We start from the raw sequence: 17,327 nt of genomic DNA, 5'->3' as shown, positions 1-17,327 counted from the left end.
CAAGCCCTTTAATACTCATCCTATCGGCTCCAGCCATCCTACATGTATGTGTGCTCAATAAAAGGAAATATACCCCTAACAAACAGCAGCGGATTTTCCATCAGAAATAAAACATGTGAAAGTCCAACACGCTCTCCTCCAACTACAGATTAGCTCAAGCGATTAGTAACTTTCTGCAGGTCACTCAACTAAAAAGGACTATAATGAAGACTATATAGAAAGTTGCTTAACTCTGCACATAGAAACAAATTAATAATTGAAAAATACATTCTGTGCAAAGCAGTACGTTGATATGATTAATGTATAGCTAATATTTCTCTAGTCGTCGGGGCAGTTTTCTGATAAAGAATTCCCTGTATTGATTTGTAAATTCAAATCTGTCACCACTAGGGGGAGCTCAGTGCATACTGTATTATTGAGCTCTATCTATATACAATCACTGCCCTCTAGTGGAGGTAGAACGCTATTAAATCTATAGCTGTGAAAAAGATTCAGTGATTTGTAGAAGAAGAAAAAAAAAACTCCAGCGATGATAAAAATTATAAAGTTCTGTCGAAATTGAATAGCCTCTCCACAATTACTGGTATTATAGGCAAAATATCTGCAGCAATTCTGGGCTGCATCACAATACAGAGCATCACAACACAAAATCACAGCAGACACCCTGCATGCATTGACCGCACGAGGAAAACTAGAATGGCTAATGATTTACATCAGAAATGCAGATATTATAAGGATGGTTATCAACAGTAAAATAATACAAATACTGCAGAAACGTTACCTCCGTTCCGGTTCTGAGTCTTGATTTTGCGGTAATCGTTATACAGCGGCTCCAGATATTTGTAGCAGTCACTGGCCGTACCAGTCAGCCGCATGTACAGAGCGCCCAATGCACGCACGTATCTGCAAGGAAGAATGGATTCAGCACACAGCACCATTTATTATGGCCAGCGTCTCCCGGCAGGGGCAGAGCACCCGGGAAGGCCAGCGTCTCCCGGCAGGGGCAGAGCACCCGGGAAGGCCAGCGTCTCCCGGCAGGGGCAGAGCACCCGGGAAGGCCAGCGTCTCCCGGCAGGGGCAGAGCACCCGGGAAGGCCAACGACTCCCGGCAGGGGCAGAGCACCCGGGAAGGCCAACGACTCCCGGCAGGGGCAGAGCACCCGGGAAGGCCAACGACTCCCGGCAGGGGCAGAGCACCCGGGAAGGCCAACGACTCCCGGCAGGGGCAGAGCACCCGGGAAGGCCAGCGTCTCCCGGCAGGGGCAGAGCACCCGGGAAGGCCAGCGTCTCCCGGCAGGGGCAGAGCACCCGGGAAGGCCAGCGTCTCCCGGCAGGGGCAGAGCACCCGGGAAGGCCAGCGTCTCCCGGCAGGGGCAGAGCACCCGGGAAGGCCAGCGTCTCCCGGCAGGGGCAGAGCACCCGGGAAGGCCAGCGTCTCCCGGCAGGGGCAGAGCACCCGGGAAGGCCAGCGTCTCCCGGCAGGGGCAGAGCACCCGGGAAGGCCAGCGTCTCCCGGCAGGGGCAGAGCATCCGGGAAGGCCAGCGTCTCCCGGCAGGGGCAGAGCATCCGGGAAGGCCAGCGTCTCCCGGCAGGGGCAGAGCATCCGGGAAGGCCAGCGTCTCCCGGCAGGGGCAGAGCATCCGGGAAGGCCAGCGTCTCCCGGCAGGGGCAGAGCATCCGGGAAGGCCAGCGTCTCCCGGCAGGGGCAGAGCATCCGGGAAGGCCAGCGTCTCCCGGCAGGGGCAGAGCATCCGGGAAGGCCAACGTCTCCAGGCAGGGGCAGAGCATCCGGGAAGGCCAGCGTCTCCAGGCAGGGGCAGAGCATCCGGGAAGGCCAGCGTCTCCCGGCCCATGCCGTGTCAGGATTGTAATGCGCAGGAAAAGGTCAGATAATGCAGGTGCATGCACACAATACTTTGATGTGCCCTCAGCAATGCAGGGAGCAGTATGCGTGCGCAATGGAGAACGCTGTGTGGATCACGCAAGATGCGTCCTCCACATGAATTAAGAAGGACGACAGCAATGGAAAGAAGAAAGTAGGCATAGGACCGAGACCGCTCCACAGGTGAGTATAATAAAGACCTTTTTTTACGTTACACAAAGCGGCCTGGGCTCTTATATACAGTATTCTAGAACGCTGTATATAAGGGCTCACTGGTGGTGGCCGCAGCTTATAGGGGACAAATCTGGCGACAGGTTCTCTTTAAAATACTAATGCAAAACATTGATAAAATCTGCAGTGTATGAATGAGCCCTAATAAGTAGTCTCTGCAGGTCAGATCACTAGCATTTATATAACACGATATAAAAAGTGGCCTCCGACACCCTGGGCCTCGCTGCCAGAAGTAACCGCTCCACCTCCCACTTTCATTTAGACCACTGCAATTCCCCCATTTACACTCAAAGTCTATGGTCTGTATAATTACAGCACCCCCAGAATATGGAAATATAGCTCTGCCAGTCCAATGTTCTGAAAATGGAGGCCCCCTTTAAGCACATATTAAAGTGACTTCTTGCTTTCTTACTCACTTGAAGTCTTCATTCTTTATGAACTCCACAATGATGTCTTTCTCCGGTTGGATCTGCAGCATTTTCAATGCCAAACACAAGAACGGCGTGGGCTTGATGTTGCCTCCATAAACCCCTCCGATATATTTCAGCTCCATGGCCTTATCCACCACCAGCTCAGCTGAAAAATAAGACACATTGGTGATTTTCAGTAAGCTCAGTAACGTCTACCAATGTTAATTGTCATGTTAAAGCAACGAATAAGTAGAGACAAGGAGTCACTTCTTGCATTTAAATGAAAACAGACACAGATAGAACCAAGGAGAGAGAAGACGCAGAGGAGGAGGGAGAAGATCGGGGAACTTTGATTATTTCGACAATCACATGGCAGATGCACCAAGTAAGGAGGACACTAGTGAATGACACGTTGCTGAGACTGGAGCTGAAATGTATGCATTAAAGGGGTTGTCTTATCTCTTCTTCAGGAGTCCACCATCACCCAGTCTTCCTACCTGCTGATCTTGGTGCACTCCTGATTGACAGTTCGGACCAGCACCGTGATTATACTGATGGCCTGACCTGTGCGCTCATCAATGCTGCAAACAGAGAACGCTTTACCGCTGCAACATCGGAGGAGCTCTTTGAGCTGCTGTGAACCTGGGGTGGCTCCTCCACCTGGTTCATATTTGTTTCTATGCCTTCTGTGGAATGTTTGATTGTTCTAACTATTTCTGTGTTTCTCACAGCTTCTTCCATGATGGATTTTAGAGCCCACGATTCTGTGTGGCTCACACATGTTAATGATGCTCTTAAGGAGGATGGGGATATACCATCAGAGAATTCTTCAACAATTGAAATACGTGATGCCACATTTAAATTCAAGGTTTTGCTAAAAAAACGTATACGCACCTTACTCAACCGTGCTTTTCTGGATAAATATATTCAGAAAAATTTGGTTCCCCGTGGCCTTCGTGTTCAGATTTTTCCTTCCTTTGAAGTTGAGGACACCCAATTCAAGACGAAGTGGGAGGAGTTTGCACACGTTTGTTCCACGGGTTTCCTGACCCTTTTACGTGATCATAACAGCTCTACTTTATTGGAGATTGAGACAGAGATGGATAACCTTCTGTGCATTATAAAGTCTAACGCATCAGAAGACTTTTTACAAAGATTTAACGAGGAGATGGATTTGGAATCACAGAAATGTGAGAAGGAAGTGGTGGAATATAAGTCCAAAAAATTCCAGAGAGATTTGGCTGATCAAACAAATAATAGAGTTTATAGATGGAAGTCCAATGCCGCAAGAGCACGACCTCAATCCCGTGTCAGTTCTAATATTCGGTCCAGATCAGCTTCTCTGAGGTCGGGTAGCTCCATGGACGACACTCGTTCTGTTACATCCGAAAGTTCATTTAGTAAAGATGAGTCCAGAGGTATCACTACTAGGAGTGGCCCTAAAAGACCCGGACCTCCTAAACCTGGCCCTGGCAAGTCCCAGGATGGCAAACCTAAAAACAAACTTCAGGTAATTAACTTATCTAGTCATTTTCTCTCGGATGCCCAGATCGAAGTCTTGTCCCTGGGTCTGTCCTTTTCTCCTACCAATTCTTTCCATTATTTTACAGCCCTAAAAGATTTGTACCTCTTCTCGAGGAAACTCATTCTAAAGAAATTACATAATAAGAGAGATGTTGGTCAGGACAGTTTGACTGACACTGAACGGGAAGCTCTTGCGGTTCTTGAAGAGTTACTGTCGGAACAGACTAATGATGCAGGTACGTCTCCCACTTTTCTCCACTCCAGGTCATCAAGGTTCCCCCCCTTGTCAGTATGCCCGGCTGTTGAAATCTTCACCAAACTTGTTATGGAGGATTTCAGGACTATTTCTACTCGGCGATATTATGATAATCTCACAAAGAAACAGAGAGATGCTCTTGCTGAACTCCAGTCACTTGATGATGTCGTCTTTAAAGCAGCTGACAAGGGGGGCAACATTGTGATCTGGCCCACGGTACAATATGAGAGAGAAGTTTTTAAACAACTTAGAGATAAGGAGACATACCAAAAATTGGACTTTGACCCCACCACTTCCTTCTCCCTCAAACTTCAACAAATCCTCTCTAAAGCCCATGATTTGGGGATTATATCAAAGAAAATGTTTGATGGTCTGATGGTCAGGTTCCCTAGGTCGCCGACGCTATATCTCCTCCCTAAGATCCACAAGGATGCCGTTAGCCCTCCTGGCCGCCCGATCGTGTCTGGCATTGACGGCTTTTGTGAACCAGTGTGCAGGTTCATTGACTTTTACTTGAGACCATCGGTGGAATCACTGCCGTCTTATGTAAAAGACACGACGGACGTGCTCATGAGGGTTGACGGCATTTCAATGGAGTCTGATTTACTTTTTGTTACCATGGACGTGGAATCTTTATATACCTGTATACGACACGAAGATGGCGTCCGGGCGGCTCGCTTTTTTCTGGGGATGTCCGGTCGGGATCCTGACCTGAATGAACTTGTAGTCGAGCTGCTGAACTTTGCCCTGTCACATAACTATTTTACTTTTAAGAACTCCTTCTATCTTCAGAAGCGCGGCACTGCGATGGGCGCGGCCTGTGCGCCTTCGTATGCCAACCTGTTCCTGGGGTTCTGGGAGAGGCAGGTCTTTGGCGACGATGGCGTGCGGGCCGCTGCCCAGGCGCAGTGCTGGATTAGATATATTGATGACATTCTGATGTTTTGGCAGGGTACGGTGGAGCAGCTCGACTCGTTCATTCAGTGTTTAAACTCTAACATATATAACATCAGACTTACCTATAAATATAGCTCTAGTCGTATAGATTTTCTGGATATTGTTCTGGAAGTTGATGGCAACCAACGTGTTCAAACTGATGTTTTTCGGAAATCTACATCAGTTAATGCACTCCTTCACGCCTCCTCGGGACATACGGGATCTACGATTAGAGCTATCCCGACCGGGCAATTCCTCCGGATGAAGCGTATCTGCTCATCGGACGCCAAATTCGAAACACAGGCTAATGATCTTAAAACACGTTTTGAGGAGAGGGGATATAGTCGTCGGTGCATCAAAAAGGGTTACCTTAGGGCGAAACATACTCCCAGGATTTCACTGATCAGTCAGCCATCTAAACGTCCTTCTGTTGATCCAAATCCTCGTTTTATCTCAACTTACAATTCAGAATGGCAAAGGATGCGGGATATCCTAGCACAACATTGGTCCGTTCTCCAAACGGACCCAATCCTCTCTCGGTCTCTCTCTCCTGCTCCTCTGGTCACGGCCCGTAGGGCCCGCAACCTGAGTGACTGTTTGGTCCATAGCCACTACATTGCAAAAAGCCCTAACCCTTTTGGTTCTAGGGGTCCCACTTTGGGATGCATACCCTGCGGGCACTGTCTTGCCTGCGCCAATGTCGTCCGCTCATGCTCTTTCACCAGTTCCGACTCCCAACGGTCTTATTCGATTAGACACCGGATTTCTTGTAGTACAACTAATGTTATCTATTATGCCACCTGCAGTTGTCCTCTTATTTATATTGGTCTTACATCTAGGGAGTTACGGGTACGTGTGAGAGAGCATGTGCGGGACATTGGCGCGGCCAGGACAGTGAACGATTTTTCTTTGCTTAAAACCCTACCCCGCCATTTTAAAAAATTTCATGATTGTGACCCGAGATCCCTGAAAATTCGGGGGATTGACGTAGTTCATTGTGGCATAAGGGGTGGCAATATTAAAAAGATGCTTTCCCAAAGGGAAACAAAATGGATTGTGGCTTTGGACTCGGTTGCTCCAAAGGGTCTGAATGAAACCTTGAGTTTTGCTTCATTTTTATAATAATGTCTCTGTTTTTCCAGTTCATCAGTGCCTGGTGTTTGTGGTTTTTAATCTTCTGTTTTTAATTATTTTTCTATTCTTCTTGTTTTTAGTTTTTCACTTTATTTTTGTCACATGTCCTCTCATGACTCCTACTGAAGTGATCTGGACCTGATATATTTTGAAATCTACTAACAAATATGGACGTCATCACATCAATTCGTCATCTTTGGATTTTTCTGGCAAAGACTATTACTATTTATTATTATGGCGATATCATGTTTTGTGCTTTTGTCTGAGGAATGTTCTTTTCATTTTTGAGCCTAAGCTTATAACAAATTGTAGCGGTATATGTCCTTTTTTAGGCTTAATGTTATCTTATATGATTATCTTGCCTTTTTCTGTATACTTGTATACTTTGCCGTCTCCCCCTGTGTTTCCACGTCCTCCTCTTGTCCAATCACTGTCTTCGGAGTCTTGTGTGCATGCGCGTGACGGCCCTGCGCCTCCCGGCCGTGCCCCGGTGTCTTGACGGAGTCCGCGCGTGCGCGGGGGTCTGGGCAAATGTTGCTCGGGCTCCCGCGCATGCGCCTGACTCCCTGACTGCCGGCTGTGCGAGACGGGGGGCGTTTTCCTGGCCGTCCCGCGCATGCGCCTCCCTGACTCCGGAACTTTGATTCGCGGTTCAATTTCCGCGGTGGTATTTAGGAGCCGCACAGACCGGACATGTGCACTCTCCTTCACTCTCCCCCATGATGAAGCGGCAAGCGACTGTTTCTTAAAGCCGCGAAACGTACGTCGGGCCTCTTTGCACCACCGGACTCAGGACCCAGGTATAATGTTCTCCATAGTCACCACCTCATTGAGGATTGTTTGAATGCTTTTTTGATTCACTCTCCAGAAAATGCCTGTATGGATTCTTTAGCCTCCCCTACATTCTCCATGGGATAAACTGATTTGGGCTTAAGTTTTCCTGATTATACCTGTTTTTGGTTAAATACTTTGCCTCTCTGCCATAGTATTTCTGATAGATATTAATATATTATGATACAATCCCCCGTTTTTGATGGGGTTGCATGTACTTATACTCCCATAAATTGTCTAATATCATACTATTGCAGACATTGTTTATTATACAGGTTTTGTTTCTGTGCTGCTTTTTATACCTACCCCCTTGCTTACTGGCCAGTGACTTGAGTTCTTTGTCTCTGCTGGGGATTCACTCAATCTACAATAAGGGTATACCCCTGATGCTTATTTGCCAGTGATTTTGGCTACATTATATTATAAACCATATAGACCTATGACTGGTACCGTGTTTCAGGTGAAATCTTCTTTTCCTCATTATCTGCACCTGGCCAATGCGGATTTGGGGTTAAGTCTTTTTCCCTCTCACGGGTATCACATTTACACCTATTTGGTCTATTTAAATTCTCCTCCCTGCTTACATGCCGGTATTTTAGAGATACATATTCCCATCAGAGACAAAATACTCTTTTTCCAATGTTATGGTGCTTTACCAGTGATTTGGGCAAATTTGCCTATATATACTACCATTTATACTATTATCTTTACATTGTGATTATCAACTGCCAGTGAGTTTTGGGCCATTTCGTTTTCTGAATATTGTATTCATTCATCCTGATGCTTACGTGCCAGTGATTCTGGCTTTACTGCTTGTGAATATTATCTTCCTGCTGTCCATACCAGGCCATTGTTCTGCCCTTTACCATCTGTTCCTATCCCCTCTTCCTTTTAATCTTTGTATCATCATTGTGAATGTTTGCACTTGCACTTTAAAATTCTATTTAATAAAATCTATGAACTTTTTTCAGCATATTTGCTCGTGTTCTCCTTTCTTTGAAATGCTCTTTGAGCTGCTGTGAACCTGGGGTGGCTCCTCCACCTGGTTCATATTTGTTTCTATGCCTTCTGTGGAATGTTTGATTGTTCTAACATCGGAGGAGCGTGAGAACACTGGAGATAGACGCATGCAGCCAACTTCAGAGAAGTGCTAACAAAGCTCTAAAGCAAAACGGTCAATGCCTAGGAATCCGGCCACTGCTGAGATTGCAGAGGTGTCCGTTACCTAAGCAACGAGCTGTAAACTATAAACTTAAAGGGAACCTGTCATCAGAAATTTAGCTTGAAACCTAAGAGTTTCCCCCTCTGCAGCTCCTGGGCTGCATTCTAGCAGGTTCCTGTACTTTTTGTGGCCCCTTTTAAACCAAATTAAATACTTTATAAACTTGTACCTTTTGCTATGTAAATTTTGTAAATCGTCCATGGGGGCGGGCTCTTTTGCGTCCGTTGCTGTTCCTCCAGCACATTGACGCCGTCCCCCCACGCTCCATTTCATCCATCAGGACGCCGCCCACTGCACCCGATGTGCCGCCCACGCCAGGGTCGCTGGTGACGTGTGTCACAAGCACGAGATTATGGGCGGCGCTGTGATTGCATCGCAAGTGCCCGCCCATAATCTCGTGGACGCGCTTTTCCCCCACTGCTTCCAGCGTTCTGCGCAAGCGCTCGCCGGCCAAATGACCCGACCTCACCTCCTTCCCATCTTACCCTGCAGCAGGGCAAGATGGGAAAGAGGTGACGTCGGGTCATCTGGCCAGCAAGCGCTTGCGCAGAACGCTGGAGGAAGAGGGGAAAGTGCGGTCACGAGGTTATGGGCGGCACTTGCTGATGACACTCACAGCACCGCCCATAACCTCGTGCCTGCACCAAACGTCACCAGCGGTCACACGTGCACACAGTGCACAGTACCGCTACAGTCGCACAGCGCATGCGCGGGACCACGGGCAACCAGGGGCGGCGTCCTGAGATATGAAATTCAGCGTTGGGGGGCGGCATAAATCTGCTGGAGGAACAGCAACGGTCACCACAGAGCCCGCCCCCATGGACGATTTACAAAATTTACATAGCAAAAGGTACAAGTTTATAAAGTATTTAATTTGGTTTAAAAGGGGCCACAAATAGTACAGGAACCTTGCTAGAATGCAGCCCAGGAGCTGCATAGGGGGAAACTTTTAGGTTTCAAGCTAAATTTCTGATGACAGGTTCCCTTTAAGTCTTTCAGAATGCAGCTGATTCTTAAGAAGTAAATTGCAAAATTGCTTGGTTTTACCCACTGAACAGGAGAAAACCCATCTTGTCGTTTTTAGTTAGAGGAAGCCGTGACTTATCGGGAGGAGCTGTACTTTATAACAAAAAAAAAAAAAATGAGCTTATCTTTTATACAGGCCTAAAAAAAAAAAAAAAAAAAAAAAAACAGCTTTACCTTCTGTATAAACTGTGAGATGCTGACAGGAACATGCAAACTGTATGGGGCCATGTTCACATGTTTGCTTGGGATCAATTAGCAAAGGACCCAGTTAAAATAAAAAATGTAAAAAAAATTAAAACGGAGCCAAGTTTTTATTTCTAAACAGATCCAGTACATCCTCAGATGTATGGGGATGTGCAGACTCTCAGGTGTCAGGATTAGGTCTTAAAGGGGTATTCCCATTTCCAAGATCATATCCCAATATGCAGTAAGTGTAATAATAATAAATAATATTTTTATTATATCAGCAAATACCGTACCTCTAATAAGAAATCAAAACCAGGAGAACAGAGTAATTTTGCTTCAAAAGGTATCAAAAATTTATTAGCAAGTTATTAAACATATAGTATCAAGTGTAAAACAGGCACAAGAGGAGACAATGATGTAAAAGGCAATAGCACCTGGGGGGCTGCACGACTGAAAAGAAATCGAATCTCTCTCCCTCAGGCCATATGTGTCCAGCAGAACAAGAAAAGAAGCCCCAGTGGGCTCATTTATCAAAGGCACAGCCAAATTTATTAGATGATCACACAGGCCTAAGTAGAGGATAAACAACAGGCAAGCAGTAAATATACTAAAGGAGCACATGCATCGGGCAAACCCCAGTATGTAGAGAGACCCAGAAGGGTTCAGTATGCAGAGTAAAGCTGGGAAAAGCCAAAATGCATGTGGACCTAATCCACCACACTGCTAACCTGTGAAAGCCAAAAGACGTGCAGCCGACCAGGGGGGGCAAGAGGGGGTTTGAGCCCCTAATACAAACTCCAACGTACGTTTCACGATGGTGAGGTGTTCGCTTCGTCAGGGAGTCTGAGGTGGGGGTGGTGATTTTGCATGACCCACCCCATTTTCTTGTTTGTATGGATTCTTGTACTCTAATAAGAAATGTAGTATAGTTCTCCTGATATTGCCATGTCACTAACCTCATGTGCAAGGCATTGCAGCAGATTAGGTACCTATGGTTACAATTACTAGCAACTAACTGTCCTTCTATGAGTAGACATAACCATGGATACACAATCTGCTGTAATGCCCTGCACATGAGGTAAGAGACATGGCTATATCAGGAGAACTATACTACATTTCTAATTGGGGATATTTGCTACTACCACTACTATATATTGGGATAGGATCTTAGAGATGAGAACACCCCTTTAAGGATCTGGTATGCTGAATTAAAATATCAGAATATTTTTTACCCTAGGAAGATAAGTCGTTTTCATGTCTGACCGTTAACTCTCCATTCAGAATACAAGCATGCTCAGAGGAGCTGAGCGTGCATGTCTAAGGAAGGAATCAGAGGGAGATGGCTGCTATCTACAGCTGTAGAGTACACTCACACTTGGCACTGATAATATATATTTATCCACTTCTATAACGCTATTAATTCCACAGCGCTTTACATACATTGGCAACTCTGTCCCCATTGGGGCTCACAATCTAAATTCCCTATCTGTATGTCTTTGGAGTGTGGGAGGAAACCGGAGACCCAGGAGGAAACCCACGCGAACAAAAGGAGAACATACAAACTCCTTGCAGATGTTGTCCTTGGTGGGATTTGAACCCAGGACCCCAGCGCTGCAAGAATACAGTGCTAACCACTGAGCCACCGTGCCGCACTGAGCGATACACATCTACAGCTGATATTTCCATGTGAACATCAGACTAGGGTAGTACGTGCATACATTATTTTTTAAACCGCAGTCCGACTAAGGCTACATTCACAGTTTACTGGAGGTGTTCAAAATCAACGAGTTTATCAGACAGATACCCATCCAGGAAATGCTCCTTTCTTTTGAAGAGGTTTTTTCTCTTATCCAAGTGTTTAATTTTCATGCAGCCTTTCGATTGGTCAGTGCCTAGTTTGCAGAACATGTAATCATAATCTATACCCCCCTCCCCCCCCATAAAAAGCACTTTTTCATCACCAGGATTTTGCTCTCCCATTTCAGAGCAGCATAATGTAATAATAATAATAATAGTTATTCATTTATATAGTATAATGTAGAGACAGAGACTCTGATTCCAGTGATGTCATTTACTGAGCTGTTTGCTGTCATTTTGATAAAATCAGTGTTTTCTCTGCTGTAGATCTAGTAGATATGCTGGACTACCTTCAGCAGATCATGTAGTCCTGTAATGATAATCTACTACTGATTAATCAGTAATTTTATCAAAACTACAGCAAGCAGCTCAGTAAGTGACATCACTGGAATCAGTGTCTATGTCTTCTCTACATTATGCTGCTCTCAGATTAGGTGGCAAAAACCTGGTGACACATTCCCTTTAAAATAAAGGCCATGTGAACACTGCCTAAGGCTGGTTTCAGACGTCCGTGTTTTAGGCACGTGTGACATCCATATTTTACATGGATGCCACACATACCCATGTTACCCTATTGTGCACTCTCACACGTCCGTGTTTTTACATGGACCATGTGGCCCCGCTATATCACACGGAGATGTGCCCGTTTTTTCTCCAGCAGCACGGGTGTCACATGGACCGCACACTGATGTGATCCGTGTGACATCAGTGTGACACGTACTGGAGAAAACACGGGGTTTTAAATAAAAAGATTTTCTATATTTACCTGTATCCAGTGATTCTGTCTCCGGCTCTGCTGCGTCCCGCTCCTGACCCCCGCTCATTACTTTCATTGATTATTCACCGTGTTGAGCAGCTGAGAGCAGGGGCATCGCGGTGACAGTGCAGGAGACTGCACCACCGACGACAGCACCGCCAAGGACATCGCTAGTGACAGGTGAGTATCCTGCCAGCAGTGTGTGCAGGGACGTCCAGGAGGTCATCGGATTTCACAATGAACTCTGATGACACTCCTTCAGCAACTGCGCTACAGCGAGTGTCACGATGGTGACTTCCAGGGGTTCATGAGAGTTCATTGGGAACCCTGATGAGTCCCTGGATGTCACTGCACAAACTGCTGTATACTCACCTGTCACCAGCGATGTCCCCGGCGCTGCTGTCCTTGGCTGTGCTGTACCCAGCCTGTCCCCGCGATGCTCCGGCTTCCAAATCCTCGGGCATTGAATAATCAATGAAAATAATGAGTGGGGAGCGGGAGACAGCATCGCTGGATACAGGTAAATATAGAACATCTTTTCATTACAGAGACACGGGTTTTACCCGGTACGTGTCACACGTATGCAAACACGGATGTCACACGTGTAACACATGTATGACCATAACCATGCGTGTGACTGGTACCTGATTAAACACAGACGTCTGAAACCAGCCTAACAGAACACAGCAAAATCTACTGCATCTGAACTTAACAGGTGGTGACTGATAGCTCTAAACTGTCAGTCGGCCGCCATGACACTCTGATGGAGACTTTGTATTTTTGGGAGCTTCTCTCCGAATTATGACCGCAGATCACATCAAACAACGTGCGGAAAACAAAGATTCTGGAAAAGCTAAAATGTGCCAAGTTTTTAACGAAAGCCAATAGCAAAAATTATTTTAGCCCTCATACATACATTTAAGTAAAATATACATATGTCCCCTAAAGTGGACAATCCCTTTAAGAGCCATAAACACTCTTTGATCACAGTCTGATGGCGGCTAAATGAATGAGTGCGACTCACCAGTGAGGCCAAAGCACTCCTCCTTCCAGTACTTGGACTCATAGATGCGGGTCCGGATGATTTTCTCCACCAGGTATTGCGGGTTGGTGCCGTGGACGCTGTGAGCGTCTTTCACAGTTCGGTTCGCCATGTCGCGCGGCGCTTTCCCTACTTCCGCCTCCGGTAAGTGACGTCATCAGAATGCGCCGAAGTCACTTCTGGCTTACCGTGATGCCCCGCCCACTGGATGACGTCAATGGCGGGAAAGTTTTAGCCGAGTTGCTCTTGAGACCGGAGTGTGTTGTGTTTTAGCGGAGGAGCTGATCACTGGGAGCGGTGAGTGCGGGGGAAGGGCTCAGGCTGCGGCCTACACCACAAGTCCCAGCAAGCCTGCGCTATTAGTGAGCCCTATGCATCCACAGCTGGTGTCACTGAGCGATCACACAGCTACATCCAGCCTCATAATTGTAACCTCTGCCATATTTTATGGCTTCTCCATGCTGAATGTACCCACAACACTCTCAAGTTTGTACTTATTTTTAATGTTTATTGAAAGTTTTATTATTATTATTTATTATTTATTTTCATATGGGTAAAAACAGGGCGATATTTTTACGGGGCCTGTATCGCAATATATAGAACAAATCATGGCCTCCCATGAAGCTCAGCATGTTTGCCAAAATGACAGAAACCCATTGGCACCCCCCCACACTAACACCCACAAACTCCGAATTGTTTCGATGGGATGCATGAGACCCCCAAACAGTGATTAACAGCGGCATTTAGGGGGTTAAATAACAGCGATCGTAGCCCAGCTCCGGTTGCTGCTGTTATGCAATGTCCGCATGCTGTATTAATCCCAAAAAATTTGCCCTGTATCCAAAAAGCGCATCAAGTAGCCAAAAAAACGCATTTTTTTTTTTTTACTGCATTTTTTGTATTTTTTTTTTTCATCACCAACGGGTTAAAAGCTCGGAAAAAAACGCAAAAAGAATTGACATGATGCAGTGTTGTTGTGACCATAGAAATGCAGCCCCCCCCCAAAAAAAAAAAAAGCAACGTGCTCACAGCAAATCAGAAATCTCATAGACTTTGATGGGGAAGGAAAAGCATGCAGTTTGTAGTGACTAAAAGGTCACTACAAACAGCAACAAAAAAAGCATCAAAAACTGCAGTGTTTGCATGAGGCCTTAGAGGCAGGTGCTTGGGCTATAAACGGGGCCCGCACCAGAGTTATCTCCATGATGGATATATTCATCATGGAGCTTGAAGGGTTAAAAGGAGTTGTCCTATCAACAGGAGAGATGATGACTTCTCGATTGGTGGGGTCTGACTGCTGAGACCCCCAATGGTTGGCAGAACGGGCACTAAGTATAGAGCGGAAGGGCGACCACCGCTCCATTCATTCCCCATTTTTCTTACTGACCCATAAGGAATCAAAGAAGTAGTAACACTTCTGCTCCATTCCAACTGGGATAAAACTGGTCCTCTTTGGTGATCTGTGGGGGTCCCCGCAGTGTGATCCCCACTGATCAACACATTATCACCAAACCCATGGATAGGTGATATCTTCTTCCTACTGGATCACCCCAATATGCAGTGACATACGTCTTTTCCTATTTGTGGTAATACTTTCTTAGATAATTCACATTGTATTTTGTTCTATTTTGCACGTAGGCGTCATGACCAAGTATTCCACCCGTGTGAATAGCTGCCGTCACTACTCCTGGGATGGGAGACCCATCATGAAAGACAGAAAGGTTTTCCATCTTCAGTATGAGTAAGTATTGTGTGATATGTAACCTGCCCGTTGTCTGCCCTTGTCATCGTTTTAGTCCTCATCTTCCAAAATTGAAGCCATCCTTTGTGCTAGATACGTCAATGTGCGCCGAGTCCTATAGTGGACGATGGCCGAACAATCTTCATAACATAGAGGGCTACCGGCAGCAGAGTGCACAACCTGCAGGAAGAGGGGGCACCCACCGGCTGCGGCTCTGCGAAACAAAAACCTCTCATCTGAATTGGTCCATTAACATACGCTGGGCATTATGCTATCTGTTTTGCACAATTACCGAAAAACCAGTTTTTCTGAATACATGAACGGTCCCTTCTCCTGAACTCACAGCCTCGCACTCATTTGCTTGGCTCCTAAAATCTAGTAGTACAAACGTCTCCTAATGTGGATCTCTCGCTATTTCAGGGGGCTTGTCATGAATTTAAGTGACACCGAAGAAGTCACAATAAATCCCGGAGACTTTGTTTTGATTGAAAGCGAAGTTGAAGAAAGACCTTTTGTAGCAAAAGTGAAAGAACTGTACGACGACGGTAAGAAGAGAAAAGTGTTTTATTTTTATTTTTTTTGTTTTTGTTTTTTTTCTTCTTGTTTCCATCAGTGAAGAATAGATCTATATGTAGAAGCTTATAATCCTTCATATACACAGGGGACAAAAATCCTGTGTAAGGTTATGTGCCCACGGGACTCTGTATGTGCGGATTTTTCTGCATCAAAATCCCAGTTTTCCCCTGGAATCCGCACCTTTTCATCGGTGCGAACTTGATGCGGATTTTGCGGTGTGTGTGTGTGTGTTTTTTTTTTTTTTTTTGGCAAAATCCGCAACAATAATTGACATGCTGCAGATTTTTCCGCACGAAAATCCGCACGATTTCCACTGCGGAAAAATCCGCAGCGTGGGCACAGCATTTCCCAAATGCCATAGAAATGGCTGTGGAGTAGCTGTGCTGCAGATTTCTGGAAAATCCGCGGCTTCTCCGCGAGAAATCCGCGCATTTTCCGCAGCGTGGGCACATAGCCTAAGCGTCAGTTGTGTGTGTGTGTGTGTGTGTGTGTGTGTGTAAAAAAAAAAAAAAAAAAAAAAAGTGTGTATATGTGTGTATATATATATATATATATATATATATATATATATATATATATATATATATATATAAATAACACTGCTCACAAAAAGTTAGGGATATTTTGGATTTCGGATGAAATTTATGTAACATAAACAGTTCACCCTACAGTGATATTTTGTCATAATGGTAGGGCATTTAAGTAGAATCATGCAATTGGGATTACCTTATCTCAGACAATTTATTGAAACAAAAGCCAACAGTGGTGGGTATATATACCACCCCAAAAAATGTCAGTGTCTCAGTAACTTGACATGTGGCCTTGAGCATGAATTACAGCTGACAAAGACGCCTCCTGCTGGTCACAAGTGGCGTTACTTACTGAAAATGGCAATGTATAACCTCAGCACTCAAATGAAAGTGCTGGGGTTATACATACCTAATTTCATTTGAGTGCTGGGGTTATACATTTCCATTTTCAGTTACTTTTTACCCCTAAGCACCTACCATAAGCGGTTGAGCCTGCATTTATTATTGCTACAAGTGGTTTTACTGTCTGCGGAGGCATCCCACTCTTCTTGAAGGATGGCCCCTCAGGTCATTGAGGTTCTGGGGTACAGAGTTATGCCCTCTGCACAGCGACTCAGCAGATACCAGAGGTTTTTTTTTTATAGGACTCGGGTCTGGAGAAAGTGCAGGCCGAGGCACTACAGTTTCCAGCAGCTATTCCCTAATGATTTGAGACCTTGATGAGCTGGAGTACTGTCATCCATGAAGATATTAGTTCTAGGTTGTTCATGCAGAGGCACAATGACTGGATTAATGATGTTTTCTTTGTCGCTCCATTGGGAGACCCAGACAATTGGGTGTATAGCTATTGCCTCTGGAGGCCACACAAAGTATTACACTTAAAAGTGTAAGGCCCCTCCCCTTCTGGCTATACACCCCCAGTGGGATCACTGGCTCACCAGTTTTGTGCTTTGTGCGAAGGAGGCAACACATCCACGCATAGCTCCACTTTTTAGTCAGCAGCAGCTGCTGACTATGTCGGATGGAAGAAAAGAGGACACATATAGTGTCCCCAGCATGCTCCCTTCTCACCCCACTGTATGTCGGAGGTGTTTGTAAGGTTGAGGTACCCATTGCGGGTACGGCGGCAGGAGCCCACATGCTGATTCCTTCCCCATCCCTTTTTACAGGGCTCTGGGTGAAGTG

General features: G+C 45.8%; 2 protein-coding genes across 2 annotated transcripts in view; one reads left to right on the top strand and one right to left on the bottom strand.

Annotated features, from left to right (window-relative positions):
- Positions 1–13,444, bottom strand: part of PRPF38A (pre-mRNA processing factor 38A) — a 45,394-nt gene extending 31,950 nt beyond the window's left edge. Inside the window, exons 1-3 of the mRNA XM_075320091.1 lie at positions 13,278–13,444; positions 2,531–2,690; positions 782–903 (exon numbers count right to left, since the gene is read on the bottom strand). Coding sequence (XP_075176206.1) covers positions 782–903; positions 2,531–2,690; positions 13,278–13,407 — 412 coding nt within the window. The 5' untranslated portion in view covers positions 13,408–13,444. The remainder of the gene's footprint in view (positions 1–781; positions 904–2,530; positions 2,691–13,277) is intronic.
- A 28-nt stretch (positions 13,445–13,472) lies between these two features.
- Positions 13,473–17,327, top strand: part of ORC1 (origin recognition complex subunit 1) — a 113,131-nt gene continuing 109,276 nt past the window's right edge. The window contains 3 exon segments of the mRNA XM_075320090.1: positions 13,473–13,592; positions 14,934–15,036; positions 15,457–15,581. Coding sequence (XP_075176205.1) covers positions 14,939–15,036; positions 15,457–15,581 — 223 coding nt within the window. The 5' untranslated portion in view covers positions 13,473–13,592; positions 14,934–14,938.

The sequence above is a fragment of the Anomaloglossus baeobatrachus genome, chromosome 8, assembly GCF_048569485.1.
Source record: "Anomaloglossus baeobatrachus isolate aAnoBae1 chromosome 8, aAnoBae1.hap1, whole genome shotgun sequence".
NCBI lineage: Eukaryota > Metazoa > Chordata > Amphibia > Anura > Aromobatidae > Anomaloglossus > Anomaloglossus baeobatrachus.
Note: the sequence above shows the minus strand (reverse complement) of the source record. Positions and strands in the feature narration are given on the sequence as shown.